Below are 15,655 nucleotides of genomic sequence, written 5' to 3' on the forward strand. Positions count from 1 at the left end.
TTTTATTTGTCGAGTCTTTTCAAAGGAATTTGAGAAATAGATAAATAAAATATATTTGTCATTGTGAGGAATCAAAGGCAGGTAAAATGAATAGATGTGGATAGAATAGATCAAATTGCATTGACAAAGAAAAATCATTGATAGATCCTAGGTAGACAAGGCATGTTAGGTCCTAACATTTGCATTTCATTGAATTCTCTCTTTAATTATTTTGCTTTTAATTCTTGCATTTATTAATTCACTATTATTGCCTTCTATTCTTTCGTCTACTCTTTTCCTCTATTCTTTTTCTTTTATAAATTGGAAAGTATCCAAGATAAATATAACACAAAATTCATGTAAAATCGACTTTCGGACTTCCGAAATTTTATTACTTAGACATTTGATATACTTGCCAAACGGCTAATATGATTGTTGTAACGTAATTCTGCATGTTAAACTAAAGTTCGGACATAACCCCTCCTAATTAACTTGTTTGCAATTACCAAGCCATACATATGCATACAAACATAATTTAATTTCCATCTGCAAGGAATCTTTGAGAAGGTCTTGTTAATTAAACGACGTCTATTCCGTGGGTTGAATCATGAGTTGGAGGAACACTTGTTTTTGCAGAAGGTGGAGCCGTGAACAAATACCTCTGACCGTATGCTTTAGCTATCAAAATGGGCTTTTGCCATATAACAGTTTCTGAGACCAATAGCGCTAATAAAGTAGAAATCCCTGTAATGAAGAAGAGCCCTGAAAAGCAATGAAAGTTGAGACTTGGAGTAGCAGAAGAAATTTCCGCAGACGGGTCTTCTCCTCCAATATCATCATGTAATAATTCATGGTCATAACATTTTGAAATTTTGTAACGCTCATCAGTTTTGAAAGCCATTTTGAATGGTTGTTAATGGATGATAATGGCCAATAAAGAATTGTAACAGCCAATAATGAGTGGTAATGGCTGATAAATGCATTCTTGATGGTAGAATGCCTATATAAGCACATGAATTTGGTCCCTGAGCTCATCCCTTCGAATTCAGTCTTATACACCATCTAGAGAGTGGAAGAGAGAGAGCTTGGAAGAACCAAAACAAGAAACTCTTCATAGCAATGGTTAGAGGTATGATTTGATCTGTAATTTCCGCATTTTATTAATAACCTGTGTTTCTTTGTAGTTTGTAATATCACAGGTTAAAAGAGATTTGTTCTAACATTTGGTATCAGAGCAAGAATTGCCTCTGCCTTGTCCATTTTCGTTTTTCGGTATTTTCCGATTTGATTTTGTTTATGGTATGAAGGGCCTTGTTTCTTAAAAAATAAAATTAGAAATATGTATTTCGTTTGATTTCCTTAATTTTGGCTTTTGAATCGTGAAAAATGGTGTCCGAATGAATGAAAAACGAACGGGTCTGCGTATGGGTCGGGTTTGACCCGCTAAAGGTTGAAGATGATGAACAGTGTTTAAAAAAAAAAAAAAAAAAAAAAAAAGACAAAAACTCCTACGTTTTGTGCTAGCTGGGTGTCAAACCCTTGACTCCGAGAACACTAATGTATGTGCAGACCACTAAACCAGTAAAGCTTTTTTGATATGTTGTTGTTTTTAATACGTTATATACACATTGTGCTTTACAGTTTTTTGAATTTTGATTTAATTTATGCATGAATATATTCTAGAACATTTTATTCTATGCATATATATATGAAATCAAATGCATAATATTATATTTCAATTATAAAATTATATGAGAATCTTATTCATAATTATATTGTATCTTGATTTTGAAATGCAAAATACTATTTATTCTCATATAATAAATTTTTATGTCTAAGTGATCTTTATGATTTTGATTAATTATGGATTAGCCACAGCATCTATATTTGATTAAAATTATATATTAAGTTGGTTAAAGATCATATAAGGAATTAGACATAATATTGTAATTAATTATACTTATATAATGAATTTTATCTCACAAGAATTTTTATTATATCTGTATAATTAATTGGGATAAAATGACATATTATTTTTCATGATTTACCCACAGGCATCATGATGTATGTATAATTTGTCGATTTTATCATAAAGTAAAAATTTACGATAGAAATTAAATTATTTTCATATTGTACCCGTAAAGCATGAATATTAAGCAAATAATTTGATTATTCTATCATAAGGTTTAATTGTTTCTTATTGAATTAAAAATTTAGCCCACAGGCAATTTTTATGTCACAAGATTCAATTTTATGGTATGTTTACATTGGTAAAAGATACAATTAAGATTAGTATGCCTCAAATTTTGACATAAGCCTTTGAATTTTGCAGCTTCTCAAACTATTAATTTTTCTGATATTCAATGTGATGTTCCCGAACTCAAAGGAGATAACTATAAGATATGGAAGGAGAGAATTCTTTTACAATTGGGGTGGATGGACATAGATTATGCTATAAGGAAAGACGAACCACCTGCAATCACAAATGAAAGTAGCCCAGCTGACGTTGCGCTATATGAGCGGTGGGAACGATCCAACCGGCTCAGCGTGATGTTCATTAAGACTAAAATCTCGGCTGGGATACGTGGTTCTGTTGACCAGCATGAAAAGGTCCGAGACTTGCTTAAGGCCATTGATGACCAGTTCATCACTTCAGATAAGACTTTAGCAAGCACCTTGATCATGAAGTTTTCTTCTCTTCGGCTCACCAGTGTGAAAGGTGTGCGTGAGTACATCATGAAAATGCGAGATATTTCAGCTCAACTTAAGAAACTAGAGGTTGATATGTCTGAGTCCTTCCTAGTGCATTTCATTTTGAACACCCTTCCGCATGAATATGGGCCATTTAAGATTTCCTACAACACACATAAAGATAAATGGTCTATCAATGAATTAATGACCATGTGTGTTCAGGAAGAAGAAAGGCTTGTAATGGAGATGGGTGAGAGTGCACTACTGACTACTGCTTATGGGAAGAACAAAGCAATTAAGTCTCAAGCTTATCAGAAGGGGAATGGTAAAATACCACCTCAAGCTGATATTAAGAAGGTGGCAAAGTGTTTCTTTTGCAAGAAGAAGGGACACATGAAAAAGAATTGCCCCGGATTCCAGAAATGGCTTGAGAAGAAAGGTAAATCAATCTCATTAGTATGTTATGAATCTAATATGGTTAGTGTTAATATTAACACCTGGTGGATTGATTCTGGATCTACTATTCATATTGCAAATTCTTTACAGGGTATGGAAAACCTAAGGAAACCAGTGGGAAGTGAGCAAAGCATTTTATCAGGCAATAAGCTAGGCTCACATGTGGAGGCCATTGGAACTTGCATTTTGACTTTAAGTAGTGGCTTTATTTTAAAATTAGAAAGGACTTTTTATGTACCAAGTTTTTCCCGAAACTTGATTTCTATTTCAAGGCTTGTACCGTTTGGATATTCCTTTAATTTCAAAGACACATCATTTGAGTTATTTTATAATTCTGAATGTGTTGGGAATGGTATATTGTCTGATGGTCTTTATCTTCTTGGTTTACAAAATAATGCCACTTATAGTTCTATGCATGTTCAAACTGGTATTAAAAGGTGTAATATTAATGAGAATTCCTCTATGTTATGGCACCGGAGATTAGGACATATCTCCATTGAGAGGATTAAAAGGTTAGTGAAAGATGGGGTACTCAATACTCTAGATTTTGCTGACTTTAAGACTTGTATGGACTGCATTAAGGGTAAGCAGACCAACATGTCTAAGAAAGGTGCTAATAGGAGTTCAAGCATATTAGAAATAATTCATACTGATATTTGTTGTCCAGATATGGATGCACATGGTCAGAAATATTTTATCACCTTTATAGATGATTATTCACGATATATGAATGTTTATTTGCTTCATAACAAATACGAAGCATTGGATGCCTTCAAAGTCTTTAAGGCTGAAGTTGAGAACCAATGTGGCAAGCAAATAAAAATAGTGAGATCAGATAGAGGTGGAGAATACTATGGCAGGTATACTGAGAATGGACAAGCACCTGGTCCCTTTGCAAAGTTCCTTCAAGAACATGGGATTGTTGCCCAATACACTATGCCTGGTTCTCCGAATCAGAATGGTGTGGCAGAAAGAAGGAACCGAACATTATTGGACATGGTGCGGAGTATGCTTAGCAACTCCAATCTTCCTAAATCCTTGTGGGCTGAAGCACTAAAGACGGCAGCGTATATATTAAATCGTGTTCCAACCAAGGCTGTCCCAAAGACACCTTTTGAGTTATTTAAAGGTTGGAAACCGAGTTTGAAACATATGCGCGTTTGGGGTTGTCCGTCTGAGGTGAGAATATATAACCCACAAGAGAAGAAACTTGACCCGAGGACCATTAGTGGGTATTTCATTGGATATGCCGAAAGGTCTAAAGGTTATAGGTTTTATTGTCCACATCATATTACTAGGATTGTGGAATCAAGAAATGCCAAATTTATTGAAAATGATTTGATCAGTGGGAGTGATCAATTGAGGGACTTAGGTTCTGAAATTGATTATATAGAATCTCAACCTTCCACGTCAAATGAAAGATTGGTTGTAATTCATACCCCTCAAGTTCAAAGGGATGATGAACAACACATGATTGGCATTCCACAAACTGTTGTTGATAATCCAGTAGATCAAGTTGATCATCAAATTCATGAAAATGATGAACAACCAGTTGAACAACATGATCCCCAAGAAAATGTTGATGCAACATTAAGGAGGTCTACTAGAGTAAGAAAATCAGCTATTCCTAGTGATTATATTGTATATTTGCAAGAATCTGACTATAATATTGGAGCTGAAAATGATCCTGAAACTTTTGATCAAGCCATGAGTTGTAAAGAGTCAAATTTATGGTATGATGCCATGAAGGATGAGATGAGTTCCATGCAGAGTAACAAAGTTTGGAACCTTGTAGAGTTGCCTAATGGGGCGAAGGCCATTGGATGTAAATGGGTCTTTAAAACCAAAAAGGATTCATTAGGCAACATTGAGAGATACAAGGCAAGACTTGTTGCTAAGGGATTTACTCAAAAGGAAGGAATAGATTACAAAGAGACTTTTTCTCCAGTATCTAAGAAAGATTCTCTTCGTATAATCTTGGCATTAGTTGCTCATTTTGACCTTGAGTTGCAACAAATGGATGTGAAAACAGCTTTTCTTAATGGTGATTTAGAGGAGGAGGTTTATATGAAACAACCTGAAGGTTTCTCCTCTAATAGTGGTGAGCATTTGGTTTGCAAGCTTAATAAATCTATATATGGTTTAAAACAAGCTTCCCGTCAGTGGTACCTTAAGTTTCATGGGATAATTTCTTCATTTGGTTTTGATGAAAACCCCATGGATCAATGCATATACCACAAGGTTAGTGGGAGTAAAATATGCTTTCTTGTTTTATATGTAGATGATATTTTACTTGCAGCCAATGATCGGGGTTTGCTACATGAGGTGAAACAATTTCTCTCTAAGAATTTTGACATGAAGGATATGGGTGATGCATCTTATGTCATCGGCATTAAGATTCATAGAGATAGATCTCGAGGTATTTTGGGTCTATCACAGGAAACCTATATTAACAAAATTCTAGAGAGATTTCGGATGAAAGATTGTTCACCAAGTGTTGCTCCCATTGTGAAGGGTGATAGGTTTAATTTGAACCAATGTCCAAAGAATGACTTTGAGAGGGAACAAATGAAAAACATTCCTTATGCTTCAGTTGTTGGAAGCCTCATGTATGCTCAAGTATGCACAAGGCCTGACATTGCTTTTGCAGTTGGAATGTTAGGAAGATATCAGAGTAATCCAGGTATTGACCACTGGAGAGCTGCTAAGAAAGTGTTGAGGTACCTTCAAGGGACCAAAGATTACATGCTTATGTATAGACAGACAGACAATCTAGATGCGATTGGTTATTCAGACTCAGACTTTGCTGGTTGTGTTGACTCTCGTAGATCAACATCTGGGTACATTTTCATGATGGCTGGTGGAGCTATTTCATGGAGGAGTGTTAAGCAGTCTTTGACTGCTACTTCTACCATGGAAGCTGAGTTTGTCTCTTGTTTTGAGGCTACATCACATGGTGTATGACTTAAAAGTTTCATTTCTGGGCTGAAGATAATTGATACTATTTCAAGGCCTTTAAGAATTTTTTGCGATAACTCAGCTGCTGTCTTTATGGCTAAGAATAACAAAAGTGGAAGTCGAAGTAAGCACATCGACATTAAGTACTTAGCCATTAGAGAAAGAGTAAAAGACAAGAAAGTGGTCATTGAGCATATAAGCACTGAGTTGATGATCGCTGATCCTTTAACTAAAGGCATGCCACCGTTTAAATTTAAGGATCATGTAGAAAGAATGGGACTTGGTTCCAATTTATGATTGTATACATATATGTAAAAATTGAAACTTTTATATTATGATATTTTCTCATATTTTGGTGCACATTGATTTATTTGAGAAAAATTATGTTTTGGACCAAGAATAAACATTGGGTTTATTCATGAAGTTTTATTACCACTTTAAGTATACTGCTTGGGAAATTGAGTATATTGTAATACATAGATGATATTACTCGTTATAAGAGGAACTATCACTATGATTCATATATTCATTTCTTAAGAAGATTGAGCATTAAGTCAAAATGTTTGGACCAAGTGGGAGAATGTAATAATTCATGGTCATAACATTTTGAAATTTTGTAACGCTCATCAGTTTTGAAAGCCATTTTGAATGGTTGTTAATGGATGATAATGGCCAATAAAGAATTGTAACAGCCAATAATGAGTGGTAATGGCTGATAAATGCATTCTTGATGGTAGAATGCCTATATAAGCACATGAATTTGGTCCCTGAGCTCATCCCTTCGAATTCAGTCTTATACACCATCTAGAGAGTGGAAGAGAGAGAGCTTGGAAGAACCAAAACAAGAAACTCTTCATAGCAATGGTTAGAGGTATGATTTGATCTGTAATTTCCGCATTTTATTAATAACCTGTGTTTCTTTGTAGTTTGTAATATCACAGGTTAAAAGAGATTTGTTCTAACACATCATTCTTCCCAAAGTATTTTTCCTCAATTTCTTTCATTAAATCACTTTCAGTCACCTTCAAGATGGCTCTCGAAAAGTAAGCCGTGAGATTGGAGTTTAAAGGGAATGCCTGATAAATTAAATAAACACAACTAGTTAGAATACTATGTATAGATAAATGCAGATTATGCAGTCACTATATTGTACATGTATATATAATTTGATATTGAAAAATATAATTAAATTCCTTTATTTTTAAAGCAAGACACACAAAATCAGATTTTGTAACTAACAACTGATAGACTAATGAATTGGTTACAACTTCTATATTTTATGTGTTTAATTAAGTATACTTTAAAAATAGAAATCAAATGAAAATGAAACTAAACAGAGCACAATAATAAGCATTCTGTTATGTTCTGTTTACACACCAAAGGCAAAGGCTACCGTGGATTGTTCAAGAATGAGAAATAGAGAGGAGGCACTTACAAAACCAAAGCCATCATCTCTAAATGTCTGGCCAGCCAAGATGTAAGAGGATTTGGATCCGTATTCTTGAAGAAATACTTTAAGGTAAGGCACATCATCGAATATAGCTGCAACACCACCACCTTGACTTCCAGATTTTAAAGCATTATAATACTCAGCACTGTTGCTATATGGCCTCAGCTTGGATGGGAGAAAGTTAAATTGCTTAACCAACACATCTTTAACGAAAGATCCAGTTTGATATCCAACATAATAATCCCCTTTTCCCGGAAAACTGGGTCTTAACTGTTCCAAGGTCAATATAGAAGTCAAGTTTGCAGTGTAACTTTGCATGAGCACGAACGCCAATAGAAGCCATACCATCAACACAAATCTCGAGCAGTTCTTGACGACTACTTGTCCTGAAAATTCATAATTAATATACACTAATTATTTCATACATAAATTATACTTCTCCTCTCTCAAAATAAGTGTTGTCTTAAGTTATTTTACACAAACAAAAGACAATTTTTTTATTCCAAATATGATACTTATTTTGAGACGAAAGGAATAGAAAATTAAAACATTAATTAACAATATCTATATGTTTACTTTCGGGAAGAATGGCTTGGGAAATTGGAAACCATAAGATGGTTGCAGGGCTAAGCTTTGTTCGATTTGGAGAATCCTCATGATGAGGAAGTGCATCTACATTTCTTTCCATGATGAGTATGGAGACCCCTATGAAGGTAGAGATGATGACTATGCTCAACCAAAGATCCAAGCTGAAGGGTTTCACAAAAATCCACATGGTTTGTTTCCTCCCATGTTGAGCTGGTACCAACATTTTAACTCCCGAACCTGTATATGGCAGCGTGAAGTCTACGAAATTCGAACGGTTGGCAAGAATTGTTACATCCCCTACCACAACATCGTACTCCTGTTCCATCTTTTTTTTTTCAGTAAAGAGAAAGTAGAGAATAGCAGTCAAATTTTCTGGCTTTATTATATATTTTTTCTAAATAAAAAGGCATATATATAAGAGTGAAATTTACTAAGCTTTGTTGGTATCTGTTGGAGAAATGAGTCGTATGATCCAGCTCCAGAGCTGTCACTTGGTGCAACATCATAAGGTAGAATATCTAGCGAAACCTTGAAAGGTAAAAGGTTTACAACGGCATTGAAGACGTCTATGCAATATCCAGATACGTGGTGCTTTTGTTCATGAGAATCCCAAACTACATTCACAAATTGGCGAAAACCATCTTTCTTGGGTACCCCTACTCTCAACTTTACCGGTGTTGCATTTGACCCATTCCCCGTTTGTGTCTGTAGCAGCACAAGCAAAAAAATCAGAAACCAAGTGAGAAGCGCTTAGCCATATCTTATTAGATTATGGCTAGTATATATTATGCATGGAAACACTATTGTCAACTTCCTCATCTTTATACAGAGAGTTTGAGTTGGAGAATAACGGTTTTACCTTTCTTTATTTTAGGCATTCCACTTGTATCCTATGTGTCATATCTTTCATAATTTTTTCAGCTTTTTAATTAATGATCTTGTGTATTTAAACGTAGAACATGTGGGATATGACATTTTTAATTTTCTCCCATATCTATTTTCAAGTAATTCCTTATGTCTCTTGCTAAAATTATAATGTATGTACTTTATCTTACTTTTACGTAAGTGAAAGTCCTTAGTTACCAAATTAAAGTTTACTTCCAAATTCCAAAGTTAAAACTCAATGTTAATTACTTTTCTTGATTTCAAAATCAAAACTTATATCATCCACATATTAAAAGGCATGCAGTTAGGAACTCTTAACTTGATTAAACAAGTAAGGACTTGAGACTAAATTTTGATGTAATACTCTCCTTGTAGGAAAGTATTTAGTCACATTTTTTAAAGTTCTCGCATTAGTATCTTACCTCTTCATGATGTCTTGTATAGTCCAGATGTAAGTCAAATGAGCATTTTAATTTTTTTTTTTCTCCAAAGTCTTACGCAACACTTCTTTTGATACTCAATCATAAATATATATTTTCAAATTAATAAAATTAGGATTAATTATCTTTTTTATCCTTGAACTTTTTTAAATTTTCATTTTTTGTTTTTGAATAAAATTTTGATTAATCTTAATCCTCCAACTTTTATTCTGTTAATACTTTTACCCCTACCATTAAACAATGATGGTCATTAATTTTTCGAATATTACTTAGACAAAACGAGTCAATAATATTAAAAAGTTTTTGACTATTAAAACCCGATAGAAAATGTTTTTCCTTTTTTTTCATTTTCTCTTGGTAAGTCCTGATTAAAATCAAAATAAAATTCAATAGACCCAAATCCAAAATCAGATTCAATAATTAGATTTTAAAAATTAAACAGTCAGAATTGTTTAATCTTTATTAGTGCCCTCCACCACCTCTTCCCCAAAACGAAGGTGACATGTGTTGACTGCGGAGTGTTACAGCCAAAGAATTTCTCACCATTGGGGAAGTTCTCGTTTGGGCGAAAGTCACGCCTTACGTGGTCGTAATTCCTAGCCACGTTTCAGAGGAGCACTCTCCCCCGTTTCAATGCTTCCCCATCTTGGACATAGTACGAGGGCGTTCGCACGGCTAATTACATCAATAAATCACCCATTGGTGCTTCAATTCATAACCTGCCTAATTAATAAGTGCTTCAATTCATAACATTCTATTCTATAATTATTTCATGATCCTTTTAAAAGAATTTATTCCATGATGGATGACTGCTAATTTACATTCTAAAATTATATTGATTAACAAATATTTTTGGTAATTATTGATAATTAATTAATATGTGATATTCAACTATAAATTCTCTCTTTTGTAACTTGCCCTGAAGTATCCACGTACCGAAATTAATTAATTCCTGATATGATCCTTTAAAAAAAATTATTTCATGATGTGACCATGATGGATGACTGCTAATTTACATTCTAAAATTATATTGATTAACATAGATTTTTGGTAATTATTGATAATTAATTAATATATGTGATATTCAACCATAGATTCTCTCTTTTGTAACTTGCCTGGAAGTATCCACGTACCGAACTAAAATGAAAATATTTTGTCTTGTACTAATTCTGTGCAGCTATTACATTGCCAGTATATTGCTATCGTTTGCTTGTTCTGTGACTTTGTCAATGAGTAATCACTATTGACTAGAAAGTTGAGGTCTCTATCTTTCTGCGAAAATGCCTTATACAAATCTACCACTATATTTCCTGAGTATTACATATAAAAAGAATACTTTTAACAAGTAAATAATAAATAATATGTTTTTTAAATTTGTAAAATATAAATAAATGGATAAAAATATTTTAAGTTATTAAAATATAACTAACTTAAGAATAACTTAAAAATTAAAATTATGCATCATTAATTCAAAAATAAAATAAATTAAAATTATATTATATAACAAGTACTACTATTTTAAAGAGACATTAATAAAAATATAAAACACCCATAAAAATATTTTTTAATTTAATATATAATTAAATGATACAACTCACACCCCATCACACTTCCAAGTCATATGTTAGTCACGTCATTTTCAAGACCCAGTTCAAAAACATCACCACGTGGTATGTATAACTGAGAATTGCAGCAATTGTGACTGTTGTAGTCATTAAAACATCTTTAATGCTGAGTCTTTGAAAAAGATAGATTTAAGTTTTGTCAGACAATAAAATATTTCTCAAGATCTTCATGCCATTTCTTGGAGAAAAAAACTCTGTAAATTTGCATAATTTTTTTTTTAAATAAATTATTGTTCATCGAGTAACAATAGAACGTGGGGGAGAAAAATGATAAAAAAAAAATAGTTGAGATGGAGAGAAGAAGGAGATAAAGAAGAACAAAGAAAAATAAATCAATAACTGAAGATTCAATAAAAAAATAAATCAACAAAAAAGATCCACGAAACAAAAAAAAAAAAAAAACGTACCAAAGAAGGGGAAGGGACACTTGGAGGATGGGGAGGAAGAAAGCCGGGGGGGATCACACGGAGGAAGGGAAGGGGGAAGAAGAAGTGGGTAAGAAGGGGTGCTAAGGAGAGAGAGGAAAAAAGAGAAGAGTGAGGAAGATGAGAGGGTGGATCAAGAGAGAAGAAGGAAAGTGATGAAAATGAGAGGTTGGGTGGGTGGGTGAGATAATTTGAAAAGAGAGAGGAAGAGACTCTCAACTAGGGTAAAAATAATAAGGTTACTCGTCAAAATCATTGGTGTGTATAGTAAACATTGACTATAAAAATTTCCCCGTGAGAAATAAAATTTCTAGATTTGTTTAGTCATTACAAAATGTAATAACATTTTATAAATTTGTTTCGGTATACACAAAATTTCTACATATAATTTTCATTCTTATTTTTCATTCCTCAATCTCAATTCTTCAATCTAAATCTTAATTAAATTTTATTTTTGTGAAATAGATTCAAATCAATTTGATTGACAAATTTATATTTTTTTATTTATAAAATTACCACTTGTCTCCTTCAATTCAAAATTCACAAAATCGTTCTTGTTTTTTTCCTTTCCTTTTTTTACCATCACCACCACCAAATTATTTTATGTCAAACACTCTAACCCTTTCCACAGTAAATTCTCAACGTTCTCAAACATTTCCTTCAATTCCACCAAAAAAATTTCACTGTGTTTTCAAATGAGAAAGTTGGTTTGCAATTTTCACAATTTTTTACCCAAATTGAGCTAAAAAATATCACCATTGAGTAATACGAGGCTCTTCTACAAAAAGGAAGTCTCAACTTGCTTTTACAATCAAAGAAGATACACACCTCATTAGTTCATGGCTCAATATCTTAATCAATCCAATTGTTGGTGTTGGTCAAGCATTTTAGTTGAGAGTCACAAAAAATTACAATAAATTTCAAAGTGAACTACGCGAAAAAATAGTGAATCAACTGAAATTATGATGACAAAAAATTAATTTGAAAGTGCAAAAGTTCAAGGGTCATTACAAGCAAGCGGTATCATTGAAGAAAATTGGTTGACGGATAATGATGTCATGCTTCATACATATGCCATTTGGAAAGAGGACAAAGAAAGCGATTTTGGTTTGAAACATGTTTGACCACTTTTGAAAGATCAACCAAAATGATTAGACCTAATAACATGAAATTGTATAATTATTACATTCTGAAATGATTATTTGGTTATACTGTATAAATTATTAACAATTATATATACAACCAAATAACTTGTGTTTTTATATACGTAATTTAAACAAAAGAAAATAGTTATATTTATTTTGTCATGTGAATTGAATTGTTCCGAGGCATGAAAAATATTTAATTGTAAATAATTTATACATTTTTACTTTGTAAAATATTATTTCAATTTAATTTCAATTATACATACTTTGATAAATTTATGTTAGATACGTACATTATATACTAAGTAAAAATATTATTATGTTATTTTATATGTGCTTATTAAAAGTTTGACAAGTCTTATTTGAATATTATTAATATACAGTTATAAATATATCATCAGCGAAATAGACATAAATTAAATATAATTAGTATTGTTTAAATATTTTTGTTTATTCAAAGATTGACCAACCATTAGTGAGTCTTGATGAAGAAGGCCGTCTACATGAAAAGAAAAGAAAAAGATATGGAAAATAAACGAAATGTATCTTATATTATAATTTGAAATAATATAAGACAAAAGTCAAAACATTGAAAGTATAAAAATATATAATAAAAAAAAACATTGAAAGTATACACATGGCTAAAAGTAGATGGATAGTCTGTCTCTGTACAAGACAATTTCGCGGAAAGGCAGAGTTCATATTTTCTGGGTGACGATATTTGTCCATCAAGACTTCAACCTTCTAGACTGTGACCTGACAACCAACGAGAACAAGTAACTTGAATGTTTATTAGTTTTGTAAAATTAATTTTAAATGATTAATTTCATTAAAAAAATAATTTTGAATTGATATAATTAATATTTAAAAATTTATTTCAAAAATAATTTAGCACAATTTTTTATTCAAGTAATATCTTATACCGCACGAAATTAAATTGATAAACATAACGTATTTTCTTTTTTTATTATGATAGAGTTATTATTATTATTGTAAATATGTATCTATTTTCTCATGTATTTAATTTACTACACTTATTATTCCTTTCTTTTAGTCCCAATCGATCGAAAGTGAAATGGACGCTTATATTTTGCTTCTATACATACTTCCTCTTCGAGATACTTCCAGGCAAGTTACAAAACATAGAATCTATTTCGTTGAGTATATCATATATTAATATTATAGAATGTAAATGGTCCCATCATAAGAATAGTTTTGGATTGAAGTGCTTAATTATTAATTAGGGGACGAAACTATTTAAATAACTTGGTGTAGTCATGATGCGTAGTGGAAATATAAAAACGTTTAAAACACAAAAGTCGTCTTAAAGTTGATTTATTTTGGAAAAATATTAAAAAGTCATTTAAAAGTAAATTTCTGTTAACTTTCCTCTTCAAGAAAAAGTAAATGACTTTTAGAATTATTTTAAGTTTGGTAGTAGATTATATTAGCGAAATAAAAAAATAAAAAAAAAAAACACCGTCCAATACCAATTTTTTTTTACGGGTTTGGTTAGATTTAAGAAATCAAACCGGTAATAATTTTAAAACAAGTTTGAGTTATATTTTGAGTCATCTCAAGTCAATCTAATGCTACATATCTTTTAAAAAATATATTTTTTAAAATATATTAATAAAACAATTTCTTAACTTAATAAATAATATTTTTGTAATATGATACAATAGTATGTATAGAGGGAGAATTTTTAAGGAAACTTCAATTTGGGAATTTTGATATTGTTAGATTTTTAATCAATCAAATTATATGTTATTTTCTCATTAATTATATTTTCAAATTAGTCATTGATTATTATTTTGATATATATATATATATGATGTGTCATACGAGAATGATTCTCTTATGTAAAAATAAAAATAATTATTCTGATGTGTTAAGTTGAAATGAAATATCAAGATTAAAATATTTTAAATTCAAATTAAAGTTTCATTTAATCATAAAATTTATATAAGATTTATTAAATAGGAAATTAAATATTTTAAAGATTTAATTTATGTCAAAATCGTCACCACAATCACAATCACCACCATCACCACCACCATGATTGCCGTCACAATCATCGTCGTCACCACCAACATGACCGTTGTTGTTGTTGTCTCTACTACCATGGTCATAATAACCGTCATGATCACTGTCATCACCACCAACATGACAACCACTATCACCATCGTCGTGATCGTCGCCATAACTATCATCGTCGCCACCAATATGATCACTGATGCCACCAGTGTCATCGCCACAAACATGACTACCACCGTCGTCATAGAGGGTGTTACATATGAAAATGATCATCTTATGTAAGAATGAAAATGACTAATCTCAACTGTTAAATTAAGATGAAAGGTCAAGATTAAAACATTTTAAATTCAAATTAAATTTTCATTTAACTATAAAATTTTCATAAGATTTACCAAACAAAAAATTAAATATTATAAAGATTTAATCTATGATGTCCTAAAATATTTTAAACTTATCATCACCATGACCATCACCATAGTCATGACCATTGTTATCATAATTATCATGGTCGCCACCACAACAACCACTATGATCTTCAATCATTGTCGTTACCACCTATATGATTGTTGTCACTGTTATCACCATTGTGACCATCGCCAGGCTAAGGTAGTGGTTATGGTGGATCTTGAAGTAAATTAAATCTTTAAAATGTTTGATTTTTAATTTGGTAAATCTTATAAAGATTTTATGGTTTAAATGTAATTTTAATTTGAATTTAAAATGTTTTAATCTTGTTCTTTCATTTTAATCTAATCAAAATAATAGACGGTTAAAATTAAAATATCTAAAAATTCAAATTAAAATCTAATATAACCATTAAATTTCTAAAATATTCATTAAATAAATCATGTCCTAAAATATATAAAATATGGTTAATCCATCATCATCACTATAATCATGGCTACCACCACCTTCTCTGTCATGACCGTAGTCGTTGTTATTGTTGTCACCACCACGCCAACGTCGATGATAGTGG

At 31.6% G+C, this 15,655-nt stretch overlaps 1 protein-coding gene across 1 annotated transcript; it reads right to left on the reverse strand.

Annotated features, from left to right (window-relative positions):
- Window positions 1-439: 439 nt before the first annotated feature.
- On the reverse strand, window positions 440-14,952 carry LOC100783907 (glutamate receptor 2.8). Its single transcript, XM_026124853.2, has 6 exons — window positions 14,679-14,952; window positions 8,560-8,871; window positions 8,111-8,437; window positions 7,520-7,920; window positions 7,055-7,160; window positions 440-819 (listed from the first exon to the last, which is right to left on the reverse strand). The coding sequence occupies exons 1-6, from the start codon at window positions 14,950-14,952 to the stop codon at window positions 557-559; spliced, it is 1,683 nt and encodes a 560-aa protein (XP_025980638.1). The 3' UTR covers window positions 440-556.
- Window positions 14,953-15,655: the final 703 nt, after the last annotated feature.

Source organism: Glycine max, chromosome 13 (assembly GCF_000004515.6).
Source record: "Glycine max cultivar Williams 82 chromosome 13, Glycine_max_v4.0, whole genome shotgun sequence".
NCBI classification, from domain to species: Eukaryota; Viridiplantae; Streptophyta; class Magnoliopsida; order Fabales; family Fabaceae; genus Glycine; species Glycine max.